At 52.7% G+C, this 26,002-nt stretch overlaps 1 protein-coding gene across 9 annotated transcripts in view; it reads left to right on the top strand.

The window, feature by feature from the left end:
* The window catches only part of WDR25 (WD repeat domain 25), a 146,662-nt gene that overhangs the window by 86,194 nt on the left and 34,466 nt on the right, over positions 1–26,002 (top strand). For all 9 annotated transcript variants that reach the window (XM_080671818.1, XM_080671815.1, XM_080671819.1 and 6 more), the window contains one exon: positions 7,748–7,878. In XM_080671818.1, the coding sequence (XP_080527944.1) occupies positions 7,748–7,878 (131 nt within the window). The remainder of the gene's footprint in view (positions 1–7,747; positions 7,879–26,002) is intronic.

Raw genomic sequence — 26,002 nt, forward strand, 5'->3', positions numbered from 1 at the left:
CCCGATCAGCCCGTCTCCTCCCAGTCCCTGGCAGGCTCGCTCAGGTCCAGGCCGTGTGGCTTCTAGCACAGACCAGCTCCCCAGTCGCCCCAGCCTGGCTGTAGTGGCCTCTGGGGTGAAGGAGACAGTCCTCTCCCTGGAGCCCATGCCTTGGCTAGGCAGGCCCCCTGCTCGTCCTGTGCTACCGTCAGCTCTGCCACTGTGCGCCGGCCCGTCTGGGACACCCTTCCCAGCGCTGGGGGCACACGTGTGCCAGAGCATGGCTGGGGTGCAGATGCGGCCGCGCGTCCTCGGGGAGGGTCCCTTTGGCTTGTTTCTGCGTCTGGGGAAGGGGCTGACAGCCTGGCTGGTGGGCTGTTGAGGAAGAGCTGAGGTGAGGTGTGCACGGCTTTCTGCAGAATGCCCAGCGCATGGTGGGCACTCAGCAAAGGGTGCCCCTTCCCTGCCTCCGTCACTGCCCCATGAGGCTTTTCGGGCGGTAGGAAACAGTGACTTGTCCCTGCTGGTTCCATATGTGGACGGGGCAGGCTGGGAGGAAGTCCCAGCTTCTCTCCCACGTCTCGCTTTTCCATGACTACATGGCCCGTTGGTGGGGTAGCAGCTTCCTTCTCGTGATGGGACGGCATGTGCCCTTTGCATGGGGAGGGTGTCCTCTGCACTGGACCCCACTGCGTGCAACTCTGCTGTCCTCAGCCCTTGGCAGGCTCCTCCTCCTCTGGGTGGCCCTGTCCTTTGGGGAGGGGAGGGGTGTCATGGCGCATGGGAATGAGTGGCCCACTGGTCTGGACCCATAAATGCTCATTTCTCTTGGTTTCCTAGAGGGTCTTCCAGTGCCCCCCTAGCTCTTGCATCATGATTGGGCCTCACCACAGAAACGCTGCCAGGACACAGGAGGGTAGATGGCTGAGTGCTCACGTGGGCCAGGCCCGCTGAAATGAGCAAATGGATGTCAGACCCTTTGCTTATTCCACATTTTGTCTCTACGCCTGCGCGGGGAGTGTTTTTACCCCCATTTCAGTGACCCAGACTCTGAGGCTTAGAGTGTTCGGTGAGGTGCTTGGGGCCATGCCACCAGTGGACACAGTGGGCTCCTGCTCCAGCTGTGTGACTGTGGAGGCTTTGCCTGTCGATCCTGGAGAGCGGCGTGCCCTCGCCACATCTGTTTTCCTGCTCTGGACAAACTGTTTGCTCAAGCCGATTTGGGGAGCCCACGTGGTGCTCACCCGGGCAGCTGGCTCGCCACCTGCAGAGGGGACCTCGGGGCTTCTGGGTGGAAGGCGTGTCCAGACGGATCTTGGCTGATCCCTCTGATTAAGTGAGCGACAGCCGCCGCTCCAGCAGGAGAAATGTTAGCCCTGACGGTTTTAGAACACTTGGCGTAGGAAGGATGAGCAGCATCCAAGTTAGAACCCTGGCAAAGAGCGCCAGGGCTCTCGGGGCTTCAGAGAAGGGGCTGCAGAAGGGGCACCTCGTTGGACTAAGCCTTCAGAGGGGGCCGCCCCCTGGGCCGTGAGGAGGGGCCTGGGGTCCTCCATTCTCAGGCTTTTGAGCACCATGATCGCGTGTCCCCCCAGGACATCTCAGCGGGGCTCGGTGAGGCGTCCTTCAGGGGCTGCTGCCTTCCCTCCACCCCTCGCATCTGGGACCCCACTTCCAAGCTCATCCCTTCACTGAAGCCCCTCCCAGCCTCTCGTATACGTGTCTGTTTTCCAAGGCTGCACCCTCCTCAGCCCCAACCCCGCTCACTCACACATTCATTCTCTGACCCTTGTTTTCCGCTCTTTCCACACAACTTTGCAGTGAGAGGCTGACTCTGGTTACGGATATTAAGTCAGATGTAATTAAACTCCAGTGAAACACCTGCCATCCGCACCTCACACTTGGAAAGTGCCCAGAGGTCTTACCACATCTCACCAACCCCGTCTTGTTAGCTTCTAGCTCTGCGCATGCCAGCGTCTGGATCAGGGGAGGCTGGCTTTCCGTCCACAGCCCTGTCTCATCCGCTACCACATCACCACAATTACACAGTGGGGATGTTTATCTCTGTGTGTGTAATGGCGACCGGGTGCTGTTGGGCACGCCTCGTAGGTAAGATGACCTCTATTGACGAATCCTGGAGCCTAAACGTGGTCATGGTATGTTTGCTTTCCAGGGGTGATTTCTGAGTCCCAGGAAATCAACTTGGGGAAAACCTTTGGGACACACCTTGTTTGCAAGTTGAAAAGTCTTCTTTAAAAGGTACTTGGGAAATTCGGTCTTGTTCAGATAATTAAGACCAGTAGCTCAACTTGATATAACGAAATCACGGCCACAATCACTCTCTCTTCTGTTACTGGGGTTGTTGCTGCCGCCGCCGCTGCCCATGGGGCCTCTCAGCTGCCGGGGGCTTGCTGTCTTACCTGCATTACTCTCACAGCAGCCTCGTGAGGCGGGTTTATCATCCCGATTTTACATGGAGGAGCCCGTGGGTCTGAGATGGTTGCTGGCTGATCCTGAGGGAAGGTTCAGGCCCGTGGGACTCTCGCCCGCACCCTTCCCAGTCTGCCCTGCGTGCCAAGATGGCCCCTGTTTTTTGATTCAGAGAGTCTGATTTGAAAGTTAGTAATCTCCTTTTCTCGTTAGCTTTGAGTCAGGATGGTTAAATTTACAGCTGGCTGAATACTTCCCAGAGGATGAGTGTAACGATATTGATTTTAGCGAAATGAGTCATATGCCGCCTGGCTGGGAGCACAGGCTCAATCACCAGGAGCTGACAACATCAGCTTTCCCTTGTCAACGTCTTCCCTACGTGGTCCCGAGTCTCCGGATGTGCACAAAGAGCTATGCAGAAGGTAGGGTCACGAACAGCTCGCAGGCAGGCACGGCGGGGTGCAGAGAGCTGGGCCCTGGTAGGCAGGTCCGGCCTCCATCCAGCAGGGCCAACTCCCGTGGCCCTGGATGAAGCTGCACCTCGCCAAGCTTCCATCTCCCGAGCTGGGAAATGGGTTAAGTACACCCGACACATAGGGTTGTGGCGGGACAGGTGCATGCCCCAGGCAGGCCCGGAGATAACGTGCCATCTCCTTGAGAAGGGGGTACGGACCTCCCTTCTCTTTCTTGGGGACCATTCTTGGATTTCATCTGAATTGGGCTGAGAGGAAGAGGAGGACCCTCACCCTTGCAAACCTGGAGCCCTGTGTGTTGATAAGGTGGCCCAGGGTAGGCGTAGGGTGGACAGGCAGTGTCGCCCCGGCCGCGTGTGGGTGGTCGCCTCTGGGGACCTCGCTGTTTGCACCTGAGAAAGGAAGAGGGACAACTCCAAGGAGTTACCTGGCCAGTGTTACCAGCTGCCTTCTCAAAGCAATATTAGTGATGGAAGCATTAGCAGTAATAACAGTGTCAAGAGAACAAATCGAGTTTCTGCATTCTGTTTTAAACATGTTTTTGCTGGCCATTTATAGTTTATTTGTGTCATTATTGATTGAAGGAGGAAAAGAAGTGATTTTTCCTAACTCCAAGAAGATCAACAGTTCTTATATTGGTTGATTTCATTATAACAAGATCAATACAGCCTGTGTTAGTGGATTACATATTTTAAAGCTCAATTTCCTATAAGCAGCATACAGTGAATAATAGAATTTTCTTTAACAAACATGTAAACAAGCGAGATAGTCTCAAGGTTAAAGGTTACATAGCAACTAACTGTGTGCTTCACGGAGCGTCGCCAGGAGAGGCCTGATAAACAATCTGCTCAGTTTATGAAAGGTACGAGGAGGAACAGCTCCGGCACGCAAGGACCTTCACCGCCAGGGAGGCTGCGGTTCCTGTTCAAGACCGTTTCCGATAAATGGTTTCCAGCCTTTATCCATATCTCCTTAGCAAGACACACAGGCCAGCCCACAGCATTATGTTCTCATGGCCTCGCAGCAAAAACTCCAAGTCATCCATCTCTCAAGGTTTCTGCTGCTCAGAACCTACATCCCTCGGCTTCAGCTTTTAATGTAACCAAGGATGAATTCAGTCATTCCGGTTCAATTTTTTCAAACTACAATAGCTCCCTTTTGTAGTTTGCTGTCTGCCTTGCCTTGTGGAGTGCTTTGTGTACCTGCTGCGTGTGCCCTCCGACAGCCTTGTGTTCCTGAGGGCATGCGTGCGTGCGACCCCGCGGCGTGGGGGGCATGCCTGGGGCCCCTCCACTGGAAGTGGCAGAGCTGGGGTGAGACTGGGTCCCTGGGATGCTCAGCTCCTCTGCGGACCGTCTCCGGCTGCTGAGAACTTACCGACGAGGCTGCTGGGAGCCTGGTTTCTGAGCCTCGTCTTGTCCGAGGCTGCCTCACCAAACAAATCCCCCTTAGTCTTTCCCAGTGGGTATGTGGAAGCGTCTTTAACAATGAAAACATCTTTTAGTTTTGCATTTTTTTTAACAAAGGAATATAGTAAAGGCTTAGTTGTTATATGGTAAGTGGAGATAGGGAAAATATATAAACTCTAGCTTGTCTTCTAACTGGAAAATGTTCTTAAAAGACATGGACTCTCTCAATCTCCTTAGAGGGCTGAGGAAGAATAACATATTCAGAAGTACTTTTTTTTTTTTTTTTTAACCGCAAAAAGCTCAATCATCATCTTTTAGCAGCTCAGCTCTCACTTTCCCTCCCGTCTCCTCCCCATTGTTGGCAAGACTGTGTCACCGCACTTTCTGAAAACCTGGGCGAGTTCACTGCCATTTCTGAAACAAGCATATGTCTGTGCTGTGCTCCAAGAAAGAGGGAGGCATTTTTCTCCAGGCAGACGAGCTTGTTTTTCCTTTTGGACTCAGGATTGGCAAGGAGTCCCAACCGAGCAAGAAGTCGGCAGTAGGCACCGCCGTCTCCATCAGGAGAAAAGACTCAGCCTGCGGGGGCCTTCTGGGTGGGGTGCAGGCTGCCCTGGCATCTGAGAGCTCCTGTTTCACCCAGGGGACATGACAGGGGTCTGCCCTCAGCCTCAGTGGGGTCCCCCGGCCACTTGGCTGGAGCCAGTTCTTCAGACCTGTGCTGCAGCTGAGAGGCCCGACCTCGATGCTCTGTGGTGCTGCCCCCAGTCCCGGATGGACGGGGGAGTGGAGATCGTGGGGAGGTGCCCGTCTGCTCCTCCTGCCCGGGATGGGGACTTGCTAACTGAGCACATCATGGTTGGGTCTTGACTACATGGGCTTCAGGAAAGGAAAAGAATCACCTCGAGGAAGACCTGGTTTCCAACCAGATCAGTTGCTGCTTCCCTGTTGACCTAATGACAGGGACGGAGCACTCGCCCACCCCAAGTCTGCTCATCTCCCCTTGTCTTTCTAGAATCCTTCATTGTTAGAAAGCAGGGCTGCAAAAACATTAGTGCAATTTAAAGTCACTCCATGCTGGCGAATCTCTTCCCAGCCTTTGCCCGTGTCAATCCTACTTAGTCCTCTTGTAATTCAGAAACAGGTGTTGGGCATTGTCCATCGCCCGCAGAGCGCTGTTTCTGATCCCAGTGTCACACACGCCAGGCAGGGCGCTGTGTTCGCCTCCGCCGCCCCTCGGGTGGGGCAGCTGGGCTGCTGTTTGCGGTCCCTCCCCGTTACGGGTGACAGGACGCGACGTGGCCAGCTCCTGACGACACTGCTGACCCAGGATGGCCATGAGCACCTTTGCGTGTTGCATTCTGTTGCAGAATAGTCAAGGGGCTTGTTAGGCTGAAAGGGGTATATTCTTCATTTAGTAAAAGGTCAAGTGTTTCCAAAATTTTCTCTGATGACAAGTGGCTGCCAATTGTCGGCCTCTGGAAGATATTAGGAAAAAGTCAACACACTTAGTCATTCATTAGCAAAGAACGAGGGAAACTGCTTTCGAAAAAGTTTGTTCTACGGAAAGAAAGTTAGGAAAACAGATGTTTTTAATTGTTTCCATCGTTCTGTAATTTTCGTTGCCAAACTTGATGTAAAGTGTCACCTATTAAAAACTCTAATATCTGCGCCCTTAACTCGGGAACAGCATTTTTCTAATCAGTTTTAAGATACTTGCAATGAAAATTTCAATGGATTTTGAATGGGCTTGTTAAGTTCCAGGAGCCAGTATTTGACACCGGGGGACGGGGCTTTTCGAGCTAAATGTTCGCACACTGCTTGCAGAGCTGGGCGGGAGTGGGCCGAGGGTGAGCATCTCCCACCGGTCCACGCGCCTCTGGAAGGGGCTTTGTGGTTCGGACAGACTTCAGGGAATAAACAGAAGCTGTAACCAGGCTTCTTTTAAATCACTGACTGACAAAAAAGTTCCCTGCATTTGAAAAAAATGGAAGTATAGTCAATCCTGTCATTCTTACTGAAAACATTAGGACTTATTAATGATTTCAAAGCGGTTTGTTGATCCTCTTAGTAAATGGCATGTTGATATATTTTAAAATACTGGTTATTTTCTCCTTGTCTCATCCTTTAAAATATTCTATTTTTGGTATTTGTTGTAATGTTCAGAGCATATTGGTACATAGCACATTGTATCACTAATGAATAACCGTGCAGAGGTTGGCCATGTGAGCTCCTGGTTTCTCATTGATGGGGCATGCTGTCAGACAGTCCTGAGACCCATCCAGGTCAAAGTACCGGTCATTGGCTCTCATGTCCTCCCCTGGTGACTTGGTTGAACATTCCACTAGGTGAGTGGGGTCCTGAACACAAAGCAGGGCAGCCTTCAGGAAGTGCTTTCTGTAAGAGGAAGTGACACGGGAGAGGTTGGTGTTCTTGGCCACCAGCTTCTTGTGCCCCTAACTGCCTGCTGCCTCAGTCCAGTGGGGGACTTCCCATGGGCCTGCGGCAGTCAAGCGTGACCCTTGTGGGCCGGGGGAGCCCTTGTCGGCTTCTCTATAGGAAGCTGCCTGGTTGGTGTGACGTGCAGGAGGCGCCACACCTGGTGTGGTGGCCTGGGTCTGGGGACATGCACAGAGGCGGCCCTCAGACTCTGTGTTGAGAACGGCTCCCATGCTAGCCCGGTTCCTCACTGCACTTTTGGGGGTTGAATTGGACACATGAGAACTAGAGCCACTGCTCTGGTGCGAGGTGCCACTGTGAAGATGGAGGAGCGCTGGCCTGGAGCCCCCCAGACCAGCTCAGGGCACAGGAACACTTGCACAAGGCATGTAAATGCTTGACGACCATCTGATGACAGATACATAAGGACCAGGACGGACTTGAGTCCTGTAGAACCAGTGGCACTCTGAGGGTCCACACCACCTGCACATCGGGAGTTTGGGCCAGTGTGATGTCACACTCTCCTTTGTCGCCAGAGTCTCCTGCCACCCCCACTCCAGGCTCAGTACCAAACCCTTCACGGGGGATTGTAAGGTTGTGATTGTAAGAGGGCTGGTCCTACAGAGAATCACTCTGGAGCCCCCTGGTTTCCATCAGACTTGCAGACCCAGGAAAAGACTCCGCTGTGTGAGCTGTGCAGCTTGGCCATGCTGCTCAGCCTCCCCACTGTGGGGTGTTTCTGTGTAAAGTGGATCAGAGCACACAGAAGGCGGCGTTCACGGAGCCAGCCACTAGTTTAGCCTCGGGGAGGGGGTCCCGCTAATCAGGGCCCGGTGGCAGAGAGTGAGGGTGAGGCCAGAGTTGCTGCTGCCGCTGTTGTGTTTCCAGAAAGTCTTTCCTGGCCACCTTGGGCGCAGGTGGGCAGTGTTGGCCTGTAGCTCCATCCCAGGTGGCGTCTTTGTCTTAAAGATACTTATTTTGTGATCTATTTTTCCTCTTCTCTTTTTTGCGTTGTAGGAACCCAGGTATTCAGCGGTCAGAGTAACTTCAGAGTCACTACCTTGAAATTTCATCCGAAAGACCACAACCTTTTTGTGTGTGGGGGCTTCAGCTCTGAGGTCAAAGCCTGGGATGTGAGGGCCGGCAAGGTAAGCCCATCTTCTTCTCCTGACCTTTCCTCGGAGAGCCTGCCATGACGATTTGAATGGCTGGAGGCAGGTCCACACCTCCATCTAGGATGCTTCAGATGGACTGAGTACCACTAATTTTTAATCAGTGCTAAGCATAATTTTTAGATGTTTTGAAAAAACAATTTTGAGTTGTTGGACTATTAAAACATCATTGGTGCAATGTACGGCATCGTACCAACAATATTTATTGAACAGCTACTATGTGCAAATGCTTCCAGATAATGTAAAATGAATGAGCCTCAAATTACGTGTAGATACAGGTAACTGATGCGGATAAGTCCGTGGTCGGCAAACTGTGGCTCGTGAGCCACATGTGCCTCTTTGGCCCCTTAAGTGTGGCTCTTCCACAAAATACCACAGCCTGGGCGAGTCTATTTTGAAGAAGTGGCGTTAGAAGAAGTTTAAGTTTAAAAAATTTGGCTCTCAAAAGAAATTTCAATCGTCGTTCTGTTGATATTTGGCTCTGTTGACTAATGAGTTTGCCGACCACTGGGATGTGTGTGTGTGTGTGTGTGTGTGTGTGTGTGTGTGTGTGTGTGTGAAGGTGAATGGGGCGAGAAAGGGAAGGAGGCAGGGAGGGGCCAGCATTCAGAGGCAGGGAGTGCTCTTCACCTTGCTGTGAGGAAGGCTTCTTCGAGGAGACTGTGTTCCTTTTGGGGCTTAAAAGCTGCTCACCATCAGTCCCACAGGGAAGTGATCTCCACTCCCACCCTGCACACAGCCTGCTGCTCCTGTCGCCTTCACCAACCTAATACATGGCAACCCTATCCCTTCAGTCGTTCTGGCCAGAACCATCAGAGCCATCCAGTCTCTGCTCTTTTTGTACCCCTACACCCAACCTGCCAGGAGATCTGCTCATGAGTCTGGATTAAGCTGCTATTGCCTCCCACTGGCATAACTGTAGAGGCTTTCTATCTGGTGTCTCTTCCCCCCTATGCCCCTTGCAGTTTGTTCTCAACAACTGGAGGCTAGAGTGGTCTGTTACAGTATATGTCCAGTGTGTTGCCCATCTGGTCAGAGCCCTCAGGCTCAGGTGTTACTCACAGTGAAAGCCAGTGTCCCTGCTGTGGCCCACTAGGCCTGCATGATCTTCTCTCATCCCCACTAGCCTCCTTGCCTTTCCTAGAGCGCACCGGCACATTCCTGCCTCAGGGCCTTGGCACTTGCTGCTCCTTTTGCCTGGAATGTTTTTCTCCCAGTGTTCTACTGGAGGCTCATGCCCGCCCTCCTGCAGGGTTCTACTCAAATGCCACCTCTCCAGGGAGGCCATCCCTGACCACCATGCCAGCTGCCCCCTGACATTCATTAGTCTCCTTTGCACTTACTATTACCTGGTTTTACATGTTCATTTATTTGCCTGTCTTTTTCCATCTATATCTATAATAATCTATAATAATAAAAGCATAATATGCTAATTAGACTGGACAGCTGAAGGTCATTCTGGACATCTTTCTGGACGAAGTCGCAGCAGTAGGGGCCGAGGCAGAGGCAGTTAGGGGCGATCAGGCGGGCAGACAAGCAGTTAGGGGCAATCAGGCAGGCAGGCGAGTGGTTAGGGGCGATGAGGCAGGCAGGCAGAGTGATTAGGGGCGGTCAGGCAGACAGGCAGGCCAGCAGTTAGGAGCCAGCGGTCCTGGATTGTGAGAGGGATGTCCGACTGCCAATTTAGGCCTGATCCTGAGATAAGGCCTAAACTGGCAGTTGGATATCCCTCAAGGGGTCCCAGATTGCGAGAGGGTGCAGGCTGGGCTGAGGGACTCCCCCCCCCCCCACCCTGTGCATGAATTTCGTGCACTGGGACTCTATATATAGAAGGCTAAGTGTCCATCTAACTGGTAGCTATGATGTGCACTGACCACCAGGGGGGAGATGCTCAATGCAGGAGCTGCCATGACATGCACTGGCCATCTACACCAATAAAAGAGTAATATGCAAATTGACCACACTTTTGTGATGCCCACCAGCCACTCAGGAGTGAGTATGCAAATTAACCCAACAAAGATGGTGGGTTAATTTGCATATGCAGGCACTGAGCGGCCGGGGGTGGGGTGGGACGCAGGCGTTCCACCCCGCCCCAGCCACTCCAGACCTCTGGGCAGCATGGGAAGGCGGAAAGGTGGCTCCGGGCCGGAGCGAAGGCAGTGCTGGCAGCCAGGGGAAGGAAAGCCCATTCTTGCACGAATCTTTGTGCATCGGGCCTCTAGTTTAAAAATAAACAGCACCATGGACTTTGCACTGACAAACCAACACTCGGCTTCCCCCAAGTGGGACACAGGCCCTGCCACCACCCCGGAGTGACACCCCACCAAATTGCAGCCAATGCTGCTAAGACCCCATGGTGCAAAATGCGGCCCACAGCCCAGCACAACCTGGAAACGATTGCTGTGGGTGCCGGGTAATGACATCACATAGCAACACCTGGCTTCCTCTCCCTAGTGACTAGCCTCCTTGGAGTTTCTTCAGCCCAGGAACATGACTTGCTTTATAGCCAGGTGTAAACATTTTACACTTTAACCAAATGTTTGTAAAGTGTTTTCACATGCCTCATCTCATTTGATCCTCACAGAAGTCCTGGAGTAGGTAGATAGGAGACTCAGTAGAATCCTATTTCTTTTCATTAGCCAGAAAATGGAGATTTAGAAAGTTTAGAAAGTTGACCCGACTGAAAAGAAGTAAGAAATGGTGGAACTTGAAAATGACTTCAGGTTTTCTCACTGTGCAGAATATAGTCAAACACTGCTGCAGTTAAATATTTTATCCTTTGTTCTCCCTGCGTGATCTACAGTAATAATCTGCTTTGTGTTGATATTTACTGCTGTGTTGCTGACAATTACCTGAAAGAGAAGTTGGGGTGCTTCACTGGGCTGGAAAAAGTTTAGCTACATCAGAAAGCAGGTCTAATTAAGCAAGTTTATTCTATATATATAAAAGGCTAAGTTGACTCGTGCATGTGTGATACACATAAAGCTTTCGCTGGCACCAATCGCACGCATGTGTTTCGATCTGTCATTGTCTATCATGAGTTTGGTTGACACTTCTATTATAGAGAAAGGGCGAATAGTGATATTAAAATATTTCTTCTAATTAATTTCCTTTCAATGTGCATGAATCTGTGCACTGGGACATTAGTTAGAACATAAGATCCTCCAAGGCAGGGAGTTTTGTCTGTTTTGTTTGTTGCTGACTTCTAGTTTCTAGAACAGTGCCTGGCATATAGCAGGCATGCAACAAATCTTGGTTGCCTGATTGAGTGAATGAGGGAGGAAGGCAGTCATGCCGAGCGTACAGTACAGGAGGTGGTAATATGAAATGTGGGCTGGGACTAGTGACCGGCTTACCTTGACTGGGCATGAGCTCCAGACAGTGAGACAGGCCTAGGAAGAGGCTGTCAGTGCTATGGGTCTTGGTTTGGATTAGCAGAGGGGAGCTGTGGGAGACTTGTGAGGAGGGTCCCGGGATCAGGGCTGAGGAGGATTCATGGAGGGGTGAGGAAGAGCAGGGACTGACTGGGGGCTAGACACAGTCAGGAGGGTTTGTATTCAGGATCTGAGAAGTACTGCCCTGGTGTGAAGAAGGCACACAGCCCCTAGGGTTGAACTTGACTTTGAAAGAAGCCTGAATGTCAGTGTCCCAGCCTGAAGGGCTCCAGCCTGCTTCACCTGCACCAAAAGGTCCCACCTGAAGGCTGCCCCGGACAGGTGCAGCCCCTAAGCAGGCGTGTGTTAGCAGAGGCCCGTGCAGGTGGCCGGGGTGGAGGGAGGTGAGATAGCGCCCCCAGGGCCAGGCATCTGAAGGCATCTTGCTTAAAGTACTTCACAGGTCAGAGAGTTAGCGCACAGACAGATGTACTCTTTTTGTCTTTCTTTTTTTATTTATTCATTTTTTATTGTTGACGGTATTACAGAGGCCTCCCTTTCCCTCCCGCTGCCTTCCTTCCCCCAACCCCTGCCTCACCCAGGCCTTCACCGCACTATTGTATGTGTCCACAGGCTATGTATATATGCATGTAAGTTCTTTAAGCTAATCTCTCTCCCCCACCCCCCCTTGCCTCTGAGATCTGTCAGTCTGTTCCATGCATCCATGTCTCTGGATCTATTTTGTTCATCAGTTTATTTTGTTCATTAGATTCCACATATACATGAGATTATGTGATATTTGTCCTTCTCTGACTGGCTTATTTCACTTAGCATAATACCCTCCAGGTCAATTCATGCTGCTGCAAAGGGTAAGAGATTCTGCTTTTTTATTGCTGGATAGTATTCCATGGTGTAAATGTATCACGGCTTTTTTATCCACTCATCTGCTGATAGGCACTTGGGCTGTTTCCAGATCTTAAATATAGTAAATTGTGCTGCTATGAACATAGGGGTGCATTTAGTCTTTCTAATTGAGTTTTGGGACTCTTAGGATATATCCCCAGAAGTGGGATTGCTGGGTCAAACTGTGGTTCCTTATTTAATTTTTTGGGCAACTCCATACTGTTTTCCACAGTGGCTGCACCAGTCTGCATTCCCACCAGCGGCAGATGTACTCTTTCAGATAAAAAAGTCATGCAGGCGCCCCTGTGCCCGTTCAGCAGCTTCCTCCTGAGGCTAGAGCGCTCAGCCCACCGCTGACTGGGCGCTGGATGCAGCCCCACCGCTCAGGCCACCCAGTAGGTGGGAACCACCACCAACCGAAGAAATAAGGTTGATAGAAAATAGTTTCTAAAAAAAAAAAGGTTTTTTTTTTTTTTTTTTAAATCACACTTTTTTTTTTTAAACAAAGAAACTTTACAAAAATATTTGGGAAAGAGAGAAAAGTTACCCATAAAGAAATGGACAGCCCTTGCCGGTTTGGCTTAGTGGATAGAGCGTCGGCTTGTGGACCAAAGGGTGTGGGGTTCAATTCCGGTCAAAGGCACGTTCCTTGGTTGCAGGCTCCTCCCTGGCCCGGGCCCTGGTTGGGACTCATATAAGAGGCAACCAATTGATGTGCTTCTCTCATATCAATGTTTCTCTCTGTCTTTCCCTCTCTCTCCTACTCTCCCTAAAAATCAATGGAAAAATATCCTTGGGTGTGGGTTAACAAAGAAAAAAATAAAAAGAAGTGGACACAGTGGAATTTTAGAAAAATATTAGAACACTTATGTTTGGGATATAAATACGTGATGAGTGAAAGAAAGCACTGGAAAGAGCTGTGGAGTTGGAATCTCTTGGCCACATGATCTCCGGATTCTCCAGCCCCTGCCGAGGGCCCTGTCCCTTGAAGGTGCACTCCCTGCTTCTAGCCTTAAAAACCGAACACATAAGAAATTGCTCACCAAGGATGCCATCTGATTGAGGAGTTTGTTAAAAATATCGGATTTTCTCCTGGGGCTGAGGCCAGCTGACACGGTCTGAAAATGCTGGGGGAGAAGCAATTCGAAGCATAGGTTCCTGTGACTGACTGGTCCTGGCATGTTTCAAGTCTGTCTCAGGCCAATAATAAAGGTAGAGCGATGTGCAGTGTTTGTTTCTACTCCCTTCTTACCAGCAATCCGACTGCCTCTGCCCCCTGCCGGGTCACTGGACCCTGCTCCATTTGCACCAGCCAGGCGTTAGGAACAGCTTTTTCCTGCTTCCGTTGTTCCCTCTGGCAGGTGTAGTGAGAGCCTCACCTGGACTCTGCAGGAGGAAGAGAGGACAGGCACTGGCTCCTCCCACCTGGGTGGCTCCCTGCCCAGCGTGCTGGGCGCTGTCCCTGGTGCTGAACACCTGGCCCTCCCTGGCCAGTGCAGGAACCTGGAGGACCCACCAGCCATTGGGCTTTTTCTGACTGCCCTCAGCAACAACTGGGAACTAATTGAAGGTGGAAGCAGAAGGGACACAGACCTCAGCTTAAAACCAAGTCACGCTTCCCCTTTAAAATACAATAGAAGCCCGGTTTTGTTGTAAAAGTAATACGTAATTACATATAAAAAAAAAAAAGGGAGGGAAATGAGGGAAGGGTTGGTGGAAATAGCTAAAGTAAACTTAGTAATTTTTGATATTTTCCTTTTCCCCTGTGTGGGGTTTTTTGAGAAACATTGTTTGGTCTTATTTTTATACATAATTTTATATGTTGCTTTTCTCGGAGCATTGTAAGGGTTTTCCTTGTTATCACAAATGCCTGCAGGATTTTCGGTAAGTCCCTTTGACCCAGCATGCTGACTGGCTCCTTGCCTCATCCCTGGCTCAGAGCAGTGTCTGACATAGCAAGCCCTCGATGAATATGGATCGAATGAGTCAATTCCACATGGTTTAGCTTACTAAACAGTTTCCCTAAGTTGAACGTTTAGGATGCCCTCCCTTCCCATTTAAAAGTAATTGATGTAAAGAGGGAGGTCAGAGGTCAGCAAACAGCAGCCTGGGGCTAAATCTGACCCACTACCTGTTTTTATAAATAAAGTTTTATTGGAACACAGTCACACTCATTCATTTATGTATCGCCTTTGGCTGCTTTTATGCTACAGAGACAGAATTGAGTAGTTGCAACAGAGACCACATGGCTTACAAAGCCAAAAGTATTTACAACTTGTCCGACTCCTGCTATGCATAGATCTGGCTGTGACATCTGTCACCCTGTTGATTATTGGGACTAATTGCCCCGATCTGGATGACAGGGTGGGAGTCTCTGTGTCCCTCCCACCCCTCCCTGTTATGGGCATCCTTGCAGGAACTATGTGCTCAGAGAATGTCTTTTCCAGAGAACTGTCCTCCAGTCAGGGGTCGAGGTATTTTTTGTTACCACCTCCAAACAACTATCCTGGTCCACATTATTGTACATTCCTCTGTAAGACATCTACTTGCATATATAGTGGTTTCCATATTGGGGGCTTATTTCCTTAAGCCCCAGAACTCACTTGCTGGGTTAAAGCGACCAGCATGTTGAAGGTTAGAGGTAAGTTTTGGGCCAGAGTGGCGGCATCCTGGGTAGATGTGCCCACCCCTGGAGCGTGACCACTAGCCTGGGGTCTCAGAGAACCAAGTCTGAGGAGGAGCTGGAACACATAACCTTGAAGCTACTTTCAGTCCTACAATTTTATGATTCCTTAAGCTTAGCCGAGTGATGAGTGTTGGGATTCTGGACTCCTCTGGTCCAGCCCAGTTCATTATGGCAAATGGGCTTCTTGGCTCCCCTTCTCCTCCTCTTGGCCAATCTCTCTCTGCCTAATCACATTCCTCATTACTGCCAAGTGCCGGGCTCCCCCTCCGGCAGGTTGGCAGGATGTGCTCTGCCCAAGCCAGCTGACCATGCTCACCCGGAGCTGGCTCAGGGCCACCCATACAGAAGTTTCTGACTCTTCTCCCTTGAACTTGAGTGTTGACTGGAATTCAAGATGTCTGGGCCTGACCTTCATGTCACTGTGGGGGTCCCTCTCTCCAGCAACCCTCCTGGCCTCCAGTGTTACTGGCCTGGGCTACGGGACATCTGGCTCACATTCTCCCCATACCACTCGCTCAGCTTGGGGGATTGTGGGCAAATCCCTTAGGCTAAAGCCTGGGTCAGTCGCAGCTTCCCCGCTGGTATAGTAGAGAGGTGGTGAGGTGGTCTCTACCGCGGGGTTTCTTAGACTTGCACCTGGGGCTCTTGTTAGGACATAGATTCTGCTTCGGCAGATCTGGCGTAGAGATGGTATCTCAGTCAGCTTGGGCTGCTGTAACCAAATTCCACAGACTGGGGTGCTTCAACACAGAACTTTATTTCTGGAGGCTGAAAATTCAAGAGCAAGGTGCCAGCATGGTCAGGTGAGGGCTCTCTTCCTGGCTTGTGGACAGCCACCTTCTTGCTGTGTCCTCACATGGTGGGGAGAGAGAGCTCTGGTCTCTTCATCCCCTTACAATGCACCAGGGCCATCATGGGCCTCCACCCTCCAGCCTCATGTAACCTAATCCCATTGGGGGTTAGGGCTTCAACATATGGATTTGGGAGGGGGGCACAAACATCCAGTCCGGGATTTCTGACCAGCTCCCAGGAGATGCAGAGGCAGACAGCCCATGGACCACACTTAGAAGCCAGGGCCCAGAGGGCCTCTGATCATAGAGGCCCCCTGCTCCTCCACTGTGAGTGCCCTTGGCCTTTGTCCTGGCTGACCTGCACCACCTGGGACCTACCTTAGTGACAGCTACTGAACTTACTTTACCATGAGCTCCTGCATCCAGCGGGTGTTCATGTACAGCCACCCGGGTAGGGGCTGGGTCAAGTCGTGTCTGTGTCCAGCATCTCCCACAGGGCCTGGACCAGAGCAGGTGCTCAGGGGGTAATCTTGGGTCAACTGATGGGGTCAGCTGCCCCACCACTGTGGTGTAGCCTTGCAGGTGCACCCACCTGCCCACAGCTCAGGGGCAGTGGCCACCCTGGGATCTAAGGCTAGCTGTGGTCCAGCTGCAACTGGTCATTCTAGAATTGTGGACAGAAGCAGAGGACTTGGGAGATCCTGCATCGGGTGAGGTATGATGTGGTGGCCTCAACACTGCACTTGGCGGCCAAGTCTGAGCTCTTGTGCTCCGCATGTTTGTAGATGACAGAGCTGCTAGCCTCATGCATCTTCAGCCGCACAGGGTCCCGGCTGTGTGCCCAGCTGGAGCTGCAGGGATGCAGAAGTGTAAGATGTGGGCCCAGCTCTCCGGGCCACCAGTACTGTGGGAAATGCTGAGGCACTTACTTCAAAGTTCACTTTAAGATGACTGTGGAGTTGGAGCAAAGTTAGGATAGAAGCTTAAAAACAATTCTCCCTTGTATTAGGAATCAGATTTGTAGAAAACTACAGAGGCTTAAAATCGACCCTTTTTGCAAGACTTAAGTCATGGAACCCCAACTCAGCACAGTTGAGCAGGGCCGAGCCCTGGAAATCAGAGCAGCTCTGGAAAATCTAGGGTGCGTGGCCCCGGGCTGGGGCTCGGCCTCTGCCCTCATCCGTCCTCCCGTCCATCCGTAGGCACTGGCCAACAAATCTTGGAGCACAGCGCCTCTGCTCCCGGGAAGAGCAGCAGGTACTCTCCGCCAGGCGGGCCTCTAGGGCGCCTGCCCATCGCTCGGGAGAAATCCTCACGAGAAAATCAGCTGACAGGCCAGCTCACTTTCTGTCCATGCTGGTTTGACACGAATCATCGATATTTCATGCTTGTTCAACATCTTTACCTCCCGCTCTCCTCCCTCTCCATCGTGACTTCCAGATCTTGAGTTAGTTTCTTGACCTCCTTGGATCACGTCCCAGACCCCCTGCAGGTGTGTGTCTCCATGTGCAGGTTGACAGGGGGGGCCACTGGCTCGCCCTCTCCTCAGGTCCATGTCACAGCCCCTCACGTGGTTTCCCAGCAGAATGTAAATGCCCTGAGGTCAGGGGTTTGCCTCGCTTGCTGCTGGATCCCCAGTGCCTACCAAAGGGGGAGGGAGGATCTTGCATGAATGACTAACAGCCATAATCAAGACCGGTTTCTAAAATCCCAAGCAATGGGCTCACCCAGGTGAAGCAGAACCCGAGCCACCATTTATTCCTGTGTCATCTCACGCCCCTGCTGTGGGCATCCTTCCGTGGGCGTCAGTGATGGGAGCTGGTAAAGCCACCTGTGGTGGCCGGCCTGGACTGCCGGCCTTAGCACAGAGGTCAGGCCCACCTGGGGGCAGTAGAGGTACCTCTCAGGGGATTTTGATGTACAAACAGACTTGTGAACCATAGCCCTGGGTCTCGGTTTGGGTGCCTCGGTGCGAGTCCCGAGTGGTGTTTTGTAGGGTTTCTCTCCGTGGAGTGAGGGCACCCTTAAATTTGCATTCCCGAGATGCTGGCTGTGTCTGGGAGACTCGGTGCCTTCGCTTCACGACTCTCAGCACCATCAGTTTTCATGGCATTGTAGGCAGGTTGCTTATTTGCCCTAATGAGGTTTTGATTACTTTCCATTTGTCTCTTTCATCGGTTTTATATTAAAAAGCCTTTTTATTTGGACTCTGTACTTTCTGCAGTTCTAAGTTTTGCCTCAAACCAAACTTTTTATGCAGATGCGAGTGGGAGACTAACAGGGGCAGAGAGACGGGGGAAGGGCACCAGAGAGCCTAGCACAGAACGCCTTGTGGCTTTGGGCCGTTCCTTCTCTGGGCTGCGACGGGCCCGTGGCGCTAGGGCTGGGTGCTGAGAACTGATCGAGGCGGCATGTACTGGGTGCTCAGCACCTGCCAGGCTCTGCTCTGAGCTCATTGGCTGCACAGCAATCCTGGGAGGGGCGCCAGGCGCTGCCATCACCCCATTCCACTGGCAGGGCGCCCAAGGTTGAGAGAGGTCCTGGCAGCCAGCACATGGCTGGTTGGTAGTGAGGTGAGACCTGAACCAGGAGGCTTGACTCCCACGCCCTGTGTGTTTTGTTCCTGGGGAGACCTGCACTGGGCAGCGCTCAAGTTCAGGCATTCATCCAGCCCTGCAGTGCAGCTCGGGGCCCGTGTTGGAGCCCAGCTGCGAACGAGATACCAGGGGCCCTGCAGCTGCAGGCCTGGAACTGTAACCCCAGCACCCGTGTGAGGGCATCTCTGTCCCCTCGGGGGCAAGGAAACCGGCCCTGAAAGGTCCAGCGCTCGGCACAGGTGTGGGCTTGGATGTGAACCCATCTCTTTTTCTAAATCCTCCCTCTCCATCTGCAGGAAGAGGACACTGCATGTATTGATGTCACAGACATTCCCTGAGCCACCCCCAGACACCAGGCATTGCCCCAGGGCACAGGTGACAAAATCCAGGTAGGCAGCCTTGCCCTGCAGGAGCTCACGGTCAGTAAGGGACTGCGGGAGCCCCTCGGAGACCCACATTCCTTTAGTGTCTGATGCACCTGTCCGTCTCTGGCTGCCCTCACAGGTGGCTGGCCAGTCTGCGTGCGTCTCCTGGGTCGTCCAAACTTGTGGGCAGAGCTGGGAGGTGGTTCTCGGAGTCCGGATCCTGATGACGGCCGCCCAGCCCAGCCCTCCTCTTCAGCCCCCACTGTAGCGCTTTCTGGGGGCCACCAGCAGCTCCCCTTTAAGACCTGCCGGGGGGCTCAGCTCCGTGTGGACAACGGGAGACCCACGACACTGGGGGCCAGATCTTAAATCCTACCTTAATACCCCACTTGATAACTTCTGTTCTTCAAAATGCAGTAGTGCATACCAGAAAATACAAAGCAGACTAGAATGACTATATAAGTGCAGAATTGACATAATGCTAGTTTGAGTCCTTTATCATGCCTTTTGCCTTGAAAATAAGCTGTTACACCAAAACCTCCCCTTGAGATTTTTAAGAAATTTCATATCATTATTGAAATTGACTTACCTTTTTACCTCAAAACTTTTTTAGTTTGCCATAGCTAATAGCATTCAAAAAATCATGGGTTTGATGCCCTAGTTATCTTTTGTCTCGAATACTTACTGAATCTTTTTGATGACAGCTTTGTTGAGATGTAATGCACATAATGTACAATGCACTCATGGAAAATGTTCAGTTCCTTAGTTTTTCGTGTATTTAGTTATGCGGCCATTATCACAGTCAATCCAGAACATGCTCATCACCTCAGAAAGAAACCCCGTGCCCTTTAGAGGGCTCCCTGCCCCCCGCCCCCCGCCCCCCCCCCCCCCGCCGGCCCTCGGCAACCACTAATCTACTACCTGTCTCTGTGGATTTGCCCGTCCCTGACATTTTCTAGAAACCGTGTTCTCAGGGCCCATCCCCGCTATAGCCTGTGTCAGGACTTCATTCCCTCTCATACCTGAGTGACTTTCCATTGTGTGGATAGACCACATTTTATTTATCCACTCACTGCTTGATGGACATTTGTGTTTAAATTTTTGGCTGCTATAAATCATGCTGCTACGAACGTTTGTGTACAGGTTTTTGTGTGGACATGTCTTCATTTCTCTCAGGCTTTGCCTCCGAGGGAACTTGCTGGACCATATGGTAGCTCAATGGGCAGCCCAGAGGAGCCGCCAGACGGTGGCTGCGCCATTTACATGCCCACCAGCAGTGCCCGAGGGTTCCAATTGCTGTGTCCTCGCCAACCCGTGTTCTCGGTCTTCCGGCTAATCCCGTCCCTGCGGGTGTGAGGTGGTAGCAACACGGTTTGAAGTGGTCTCCGTGAGGGTTCACACAGGACTCTGCAGACTGTATTTCTTCACAAATGAGCGTTGGTGGTTGGTACCCCTTAAAGGATTGGTTCACTTCATCTAAGTTATCAAATTTATATACATGCACTTGCTCATCATATTCCTTTATTATCCTCTTGGTGATTTTAGGTTCTCTCTCTTTTATTCCTGGTAATGATACTTGTGTCTTCTTTTATTTTTTCTCAGTGTGGCTAGAGATTTAGCAATCTTATTGGTCATGTCAATGAAACATTGATTTTTCTCCATTGTTTTTCTGTTGTTTTTTTTCCCTAACTTCTTCAGGTGGCAAGTTAGAGCGTTGATTTGAAATCTTTTTGAATGTCAGCATTTTATTTCGATACACTTTCCTCCAAGCTCACATCCCACACATTTTGATGTGTTGTATTTAAATTTTCATTCAACCCAGAAATATTTTCTAATTTTCTTTTTATTTCTTATTTGATGTAGGGGCTATTTAGAAGTATATTGTTTAGTTCCTAAACGTGTAAGGATTTGCCAAATATCTTTCTGTTATTAATTTCTAGTTTAATTCTGTTATGGTCCGTCAGGACACATGCCCAGGATGCGGGCTTGATCCCCAGTAGGGGGCGTACAGGAGGCAGCCAGTTGATGATTCTCTCTCATCATTGATGTTTCTATTTCTCCCTCTCCGATCCTCTCTCTGAAATAAGAAAACACAAAGCATGTTAATTCTGTTGTGGTCAGACGTGTTCCCTGTGCTCTGGGAGAGCTGTGTATTTCGCTGGTGTTGGGTGGAGCGCTTCATAGGTGACAGTGGGCCAAGTCAGTTGATGATGTTGTCCCGTTCGTTCCTGTACATCTTGCTCATTTCTTGTCTACTTGTTCTTTCAATTATTGGCAGAGGAGTGTTGAAGCCTGCAGCCGTAATTGCGGAATGGTGTGTTTCTCTGTTCATTCTGTCATTTTTTGCTTTATGGATTTTGAAGCTGCCACCAGAGCTCCACAGGGGGCCTGCTCTGAGGTCAAAGCTGTTAGAGAAAAGAAGAAAAAAAAGACAGAAAACAAAATTGAAAATAAAATAGCAGCTCATCTCTGGGCCGGTCACTTCTCCCCGTTCTGACCTCTCCTCCCAGTCAATAAGCTTTGTCGACTGTGAGAGTTCCCGGGGAATTGCTTTTTGTCTTGTCCAGAGTTTTAGTTGTAATCAGCAGGGAGAGAGGCTAGAGAGCCCAGGTGGGTTTTGAACATATTTTCTCTTGGCTGTGACTTTCCCCTCTTCCTGGCTAGGTGGCGTGGGTCCTGCAGGCCTCCAACGCTGTCTCCTCTGCAGAGCTGCCCCCGAGTCCCACTGGAGTGGGGTCCCCGTGCCCCCCCTTAGGCTTGGTGTTAGCTGCCTGGCAAGTGTCAGCTCCCACTGGAGTGTGAGCTGCACAGGGGCTGGGGACACGACGGGCTTGCCCAGCCTGGCGCCCCAGACTGGCATGGCCGTCGCGAGGTCCGTGGCTCAGTGGTGCTTCTTGACTTGGTGATCGTACCCGCCTCGGCGAGCCTGTGGCGCAGCTCTGTGGAGGTTTCATGGCTCTAGAACAGCCTTGGGCAAACTACGGCCCGCGGGCCGGATCCGGCTGTTCTATCCGGTTCTCTTGCTCTCCCCTCCGCTCCTTTACTTTGAATTTATATTAGTTCACACAAACACTCCATCCATGCTTTTGTTCCGGCCCTCCGGTCCAGTTTAAGAACCCATTGTGGCCCACGAGTCAAAAAGTTTGCCCACCCCTGCTCTAGAACGTGGGTGCAGTCCGCATTCACACCCCCACATGGATCCCCAGGTAGAGGGGAGTTGGCGGCTGTGCTGATTTAAGCACGGGGCGGGCAGACTCTCCCAGCAGCCACAGCCTTTTCTTTCTACTCTGAAGGAAGAATGCCTGGTGCTCGTTAGCAGGTCTGGCACGACACTGAGGAAGGTGACGGATGTGTGAGAAGAAACCGTGCCGTGCGTCCTGTAATTAGGCAGTGCTGAGTGGTCCCTCACGCGGCATTCAGAGAGGACACGAGGGTGACATCTCCCATCGCCCTCTGAGGCTCTTCTTACAACAGGCACATCTCTCAGTTTTTAATTATAATCATTCACTTAAACATGTTCTTTAAAAAGTTCTGGTTCTCTGGCTCGCCCCATTCATTTATTCATCGAACGATTGCCGAGCGAGCACCTGACACATATGACATCATTCTAGTTTGCAGGATTCAAAGAAACTCCAGGACAGGCCTCGTTTCTGACCAAGCCAGAAACCTTGGTGGCGGCTTCCAGATAGCCCTCCCCTTGGCACCCCAGCCCCCGTGGCCTGTACTGGGCCAGCACGCTAGCCCTCCCCTCGGCACCCTAGCACCCACGACCTGTACTGGGCCAGCACGCTAGCCCTCCCCTCAGCACCCCGGCACCTGTGGCCTGTATTGGGCCAGCACGCTAGCCCTCCCCTTGGCACCCTAGCACCCATGGTCTGTACTGGGCCAGCACGCTAGCTCTCCCCTCGGCACCCCAGCACCCACGACCTGTATTGGGCCAGCACGCTAGCCCTCCCCTCAGCACCCCAGCACCCATGGTCTGTACTGGGCCAGCACGCTAGCCCTCCCCTCGGCACCCCAGCACCCACGACCTGTACTGGGCCAGCACGCTAGCCCTCCCCTTGGCACCCTAGCACCCACGACCTGTACTGGGCCAGCACGCTAGCCCTCCCCTCAGCACCCCGGCACCCACGACCTGTACTGGGCCAGCACGCTAGCCCTCCCCTCAGCACCCCGGCACCCACGACCTGTACTGGGCCAGCACGCTAGCCCTCCCCTCAGCACCCCAGCACCCGTGGCCTGTACTGGGCCAGCACGCTAGCCCTCCCCTCAGCACCCCAGCACCCGTGGCCTGTACTGGGCCAGCACGCTAGCCCTCCCCTTGGCACCCTAGCACCCACGACCTGTACTGGGCCAGCACGCTAGCCCTCCCCTCAGCACCCTGGCACCCGTGGCCTGTACTGGGCCAGCACGCTAGCCCTCCCCTTGGCACCCTAGCACCCACGACCTGTACTGGGCCAGCACGCTAGCCCTCCCCTCAGCACCCCGGCACCCGTGGCCTGTACTGGGCCAGCACGCAAGGCTGTGCAGGTTGTCCATGGCACACAGCACCGGCCTCGGGATGCCTGGGGCTGCTCTGCTGCTGACATGGTGGTCTCCACTGGAAGGAGTGTGTTGCTAATATGAACCAGGGTGCCCCCTCCCCTCTGCCTGCTGCTCTGCTGATGAATGTCACTCCTTCTGCATCTCCACAGACTCCCCCAGGTCTGCTTCTCACCTGAAGCGCCGTGCTGCCCTGAGCCTGCCCCAAGCCCGCCCTAAGCCCTCCCTGCAGCCACTGCCTCCCAGGACAGGGACGGGGATGGACAGGAGGATGTCACACCTGTGCAGACACCTGTCTGCCATGAGTGGGTGTTACTCTGAAGAATAAAAAAGTAGCTAAATTATTAGACGAAGGAGATGGAGGGAGAGGGGTTTGCAAAGGGGCAGCCAGAGACCTTATGAGGAGAGCTGGTCCAGGGCTGGGAGGGGCCAGGGGAGACCGTGCTGTGGGAGGGTGGTCCCTGGTGGACTTGGATGTCAAAGACCTGGACACGCTAGTGCTTGCTCCCCAGACACCCATTCTGATCCCACAGTGCTCTGTGCAGGCCCCGGGGGAAGGAACGGGGAGACACTCCTGAGGAGGCTAACCCATCAGTTTCAGCCCAGCCGTACCCACCACGGACAGCAGGTGTCCTAGGGCAGTGTCACAGCATCAGTTTCCTAGGTTGTTAAAAGTTTTGTGTGATGTCATTTTTAAAATCCTCACCCAAGGATATGTTCTTGTTGATTTTAGAGAGAGGAAGGAAGAGAAAGAAAGAGAGAAAAAAACAACGATGTGAGAAACATTGATTGGTTGCCTCCTGTACGCGCCACGGTTGGGGATCGAACCCACAGCCTTTTGGTTTACAGGATGACGCTCCAACCTGCCGAGCCACTGGCCAGGGCATCAGTGATATAATTTTAAATCATTGCCCATTAAACTTTTCACCAGTTCTCTCTTATTGGGTATTTGCATATTTCCACGTTCCCTTTATTATACACTGAGGCAGACATCTCTGCGCATCAAGTCCTAGAAGCAGAATTGACCCCACGGTCTGCAAGGTTTTAGGTCTAGAAGCCTCTGCCCATTCCCTCCGAAGGGAGTGCAGGTCACTGTGGGGATGGGCTGGGTGTGGGTGCTTGTGTTCAGCACAGGTGAGGCTTGTGCATGCTCACCTGGGCGGGTGCGGGGAGACCGGAGAGAGGGCAGCTGAGGAGCAGGGCGGGGCTAGAGAGGGGCCGCCTCCTGAGGATAGAGGAAATGGGGCTGGGGCCGGGCAGTGAGCCAGGGAGGCCTGCTTCCCCCAGGGCCGGTCTTGGCCGTGGACTAGCTCTTGGTATGGAGTCCGCTGTGCTCCGGATCACCTTCCCTCAGTCCCAGAGATCAGCCCGGCAGCCCAGGCCGGCACCTCGCTCCCCAGTGGCAGCCAGCGCGTATGGCAGGCCTGGCGGGCATCGCAGGGTGTGGAGTTAAGGACAGTGGGTAGGGTGACAGATGTCCTTGAGATTCCAGGGAAGGGGCCCACATGCTCAGTAGAGTCCAGGCATTGGGAGATGAGGTACCCACGTGGGAGTGGGTGATTCTGAGGGTAGGATCAGGAGGATCATCTCAGAAAAGGGGCCTCTTGGCAGGGGGTGGGCTAGAAGGGGTCATATGTAATACTTTCAACAATAAAGGTTTTTAAAAAAAGAAAGGGGGCCTCTTCCTCTTGGGCCCCAAGTCTCAGCATAGCTTTGTCAGTGTGGGGCACCCCCATCCATCTCCCCTAAACGTACCCCCTGGGTTTGCAGTCGGCCGGGGGTCTGGCAGTGGGAGTGAAGCAGGCGGCCCTTCCGCCACACAAGGCAGGCAGCAGGTGCTTGTTCCCAGGTGAGCCCAGGACAAGGAGGGGCCCCCTAGAGAGCCAGGGGCAGGTGCCGGCACTGGCTCCGGGTCCTGTGCCCTTACCCTTTCCTGCTGCTGCCCGGCCCTGGCCAGGAGCTATGGAGCTGGGGCTGCAGCCTGCCAGGCCCCACCCAGAGGGTTCCTGGCCTGGCCGCTGTGCTCTGGGCAGATGCCACAACCACTGCTTGCCCTCACCCACCTGATCCTGATCCGATGGGTGAGCTTCCACCGGCCTGTGTGGCGCTCACGGGAGTGATCACAGGAGGGGCCTAGGTGTCGTAGGGGTTCGCTCCCTTTCCCCTCAGTCCTGCTGCGCCTCTGGGTGGTTCTGGGCCCCAGGAGGAGACCCCGCTCCGGCTCTCCTCTTCTGACCAGGGACTGGCCGCCTGGGAGACAGCCCCGCTCCTCTCCACCTCTTCTTCTGGTGGCCGGAGGCGGTGAGATCTGCCCCGGGTTAGGAGGGTGGAAAGCAGGGGCAGGGGTGACGGACCGATGGCGGTGTGCTGGGCACAGGGCATTCCGTGGTCCCCGGCCCTAGGTCAGTGCACTGTGAAGTGGCCTTTGTCGGTCCCTGGGCATCGTTAGCGAGAGAGACCCCTCCCCTCAGTGCCCCGGCTACAGATGCTGCACCGGACCTGGTGTCGGGCGGCGGGGACCCCACAGGCCCAGGCAGGTGAGCCCCACACCTTCATCTCTCTTGTCCAGAGTAGCCTGAGCTCTCGGGAGGGTCGGGCCCAGGGAAAGGTGCTCAGATGCCCTGCACAGCACCAGCCGGGACTGCAGAGCCGGGCGCCCGGGAGGGCGGCTGCATTGTTGGAACCCGATTTTATTCAGGCTCCATTATAAAGTGAGGAAAACAAATTTTTCACTTGAGAGGATCAGCACCGTAGATACGCGTGTAATTGACTGTTTCTGCTTTCCTTCCCCTCCCTCGCGTTCTGCATCTGTAATTTAAAATTTCACAGTTTTTAACGCGAT

The sequence above is a fragment of the Plecotus auritus genome (genome assembly GCF_963455305.1).
Source record: "Plecotus auritus genome assembly, chromosome: 1".
NCBI lineage: Eukaryota > Metazoa > Chordata > Mammalia > Chiroptera > Vespertilionidae > Plecotus > Plecotus auritus.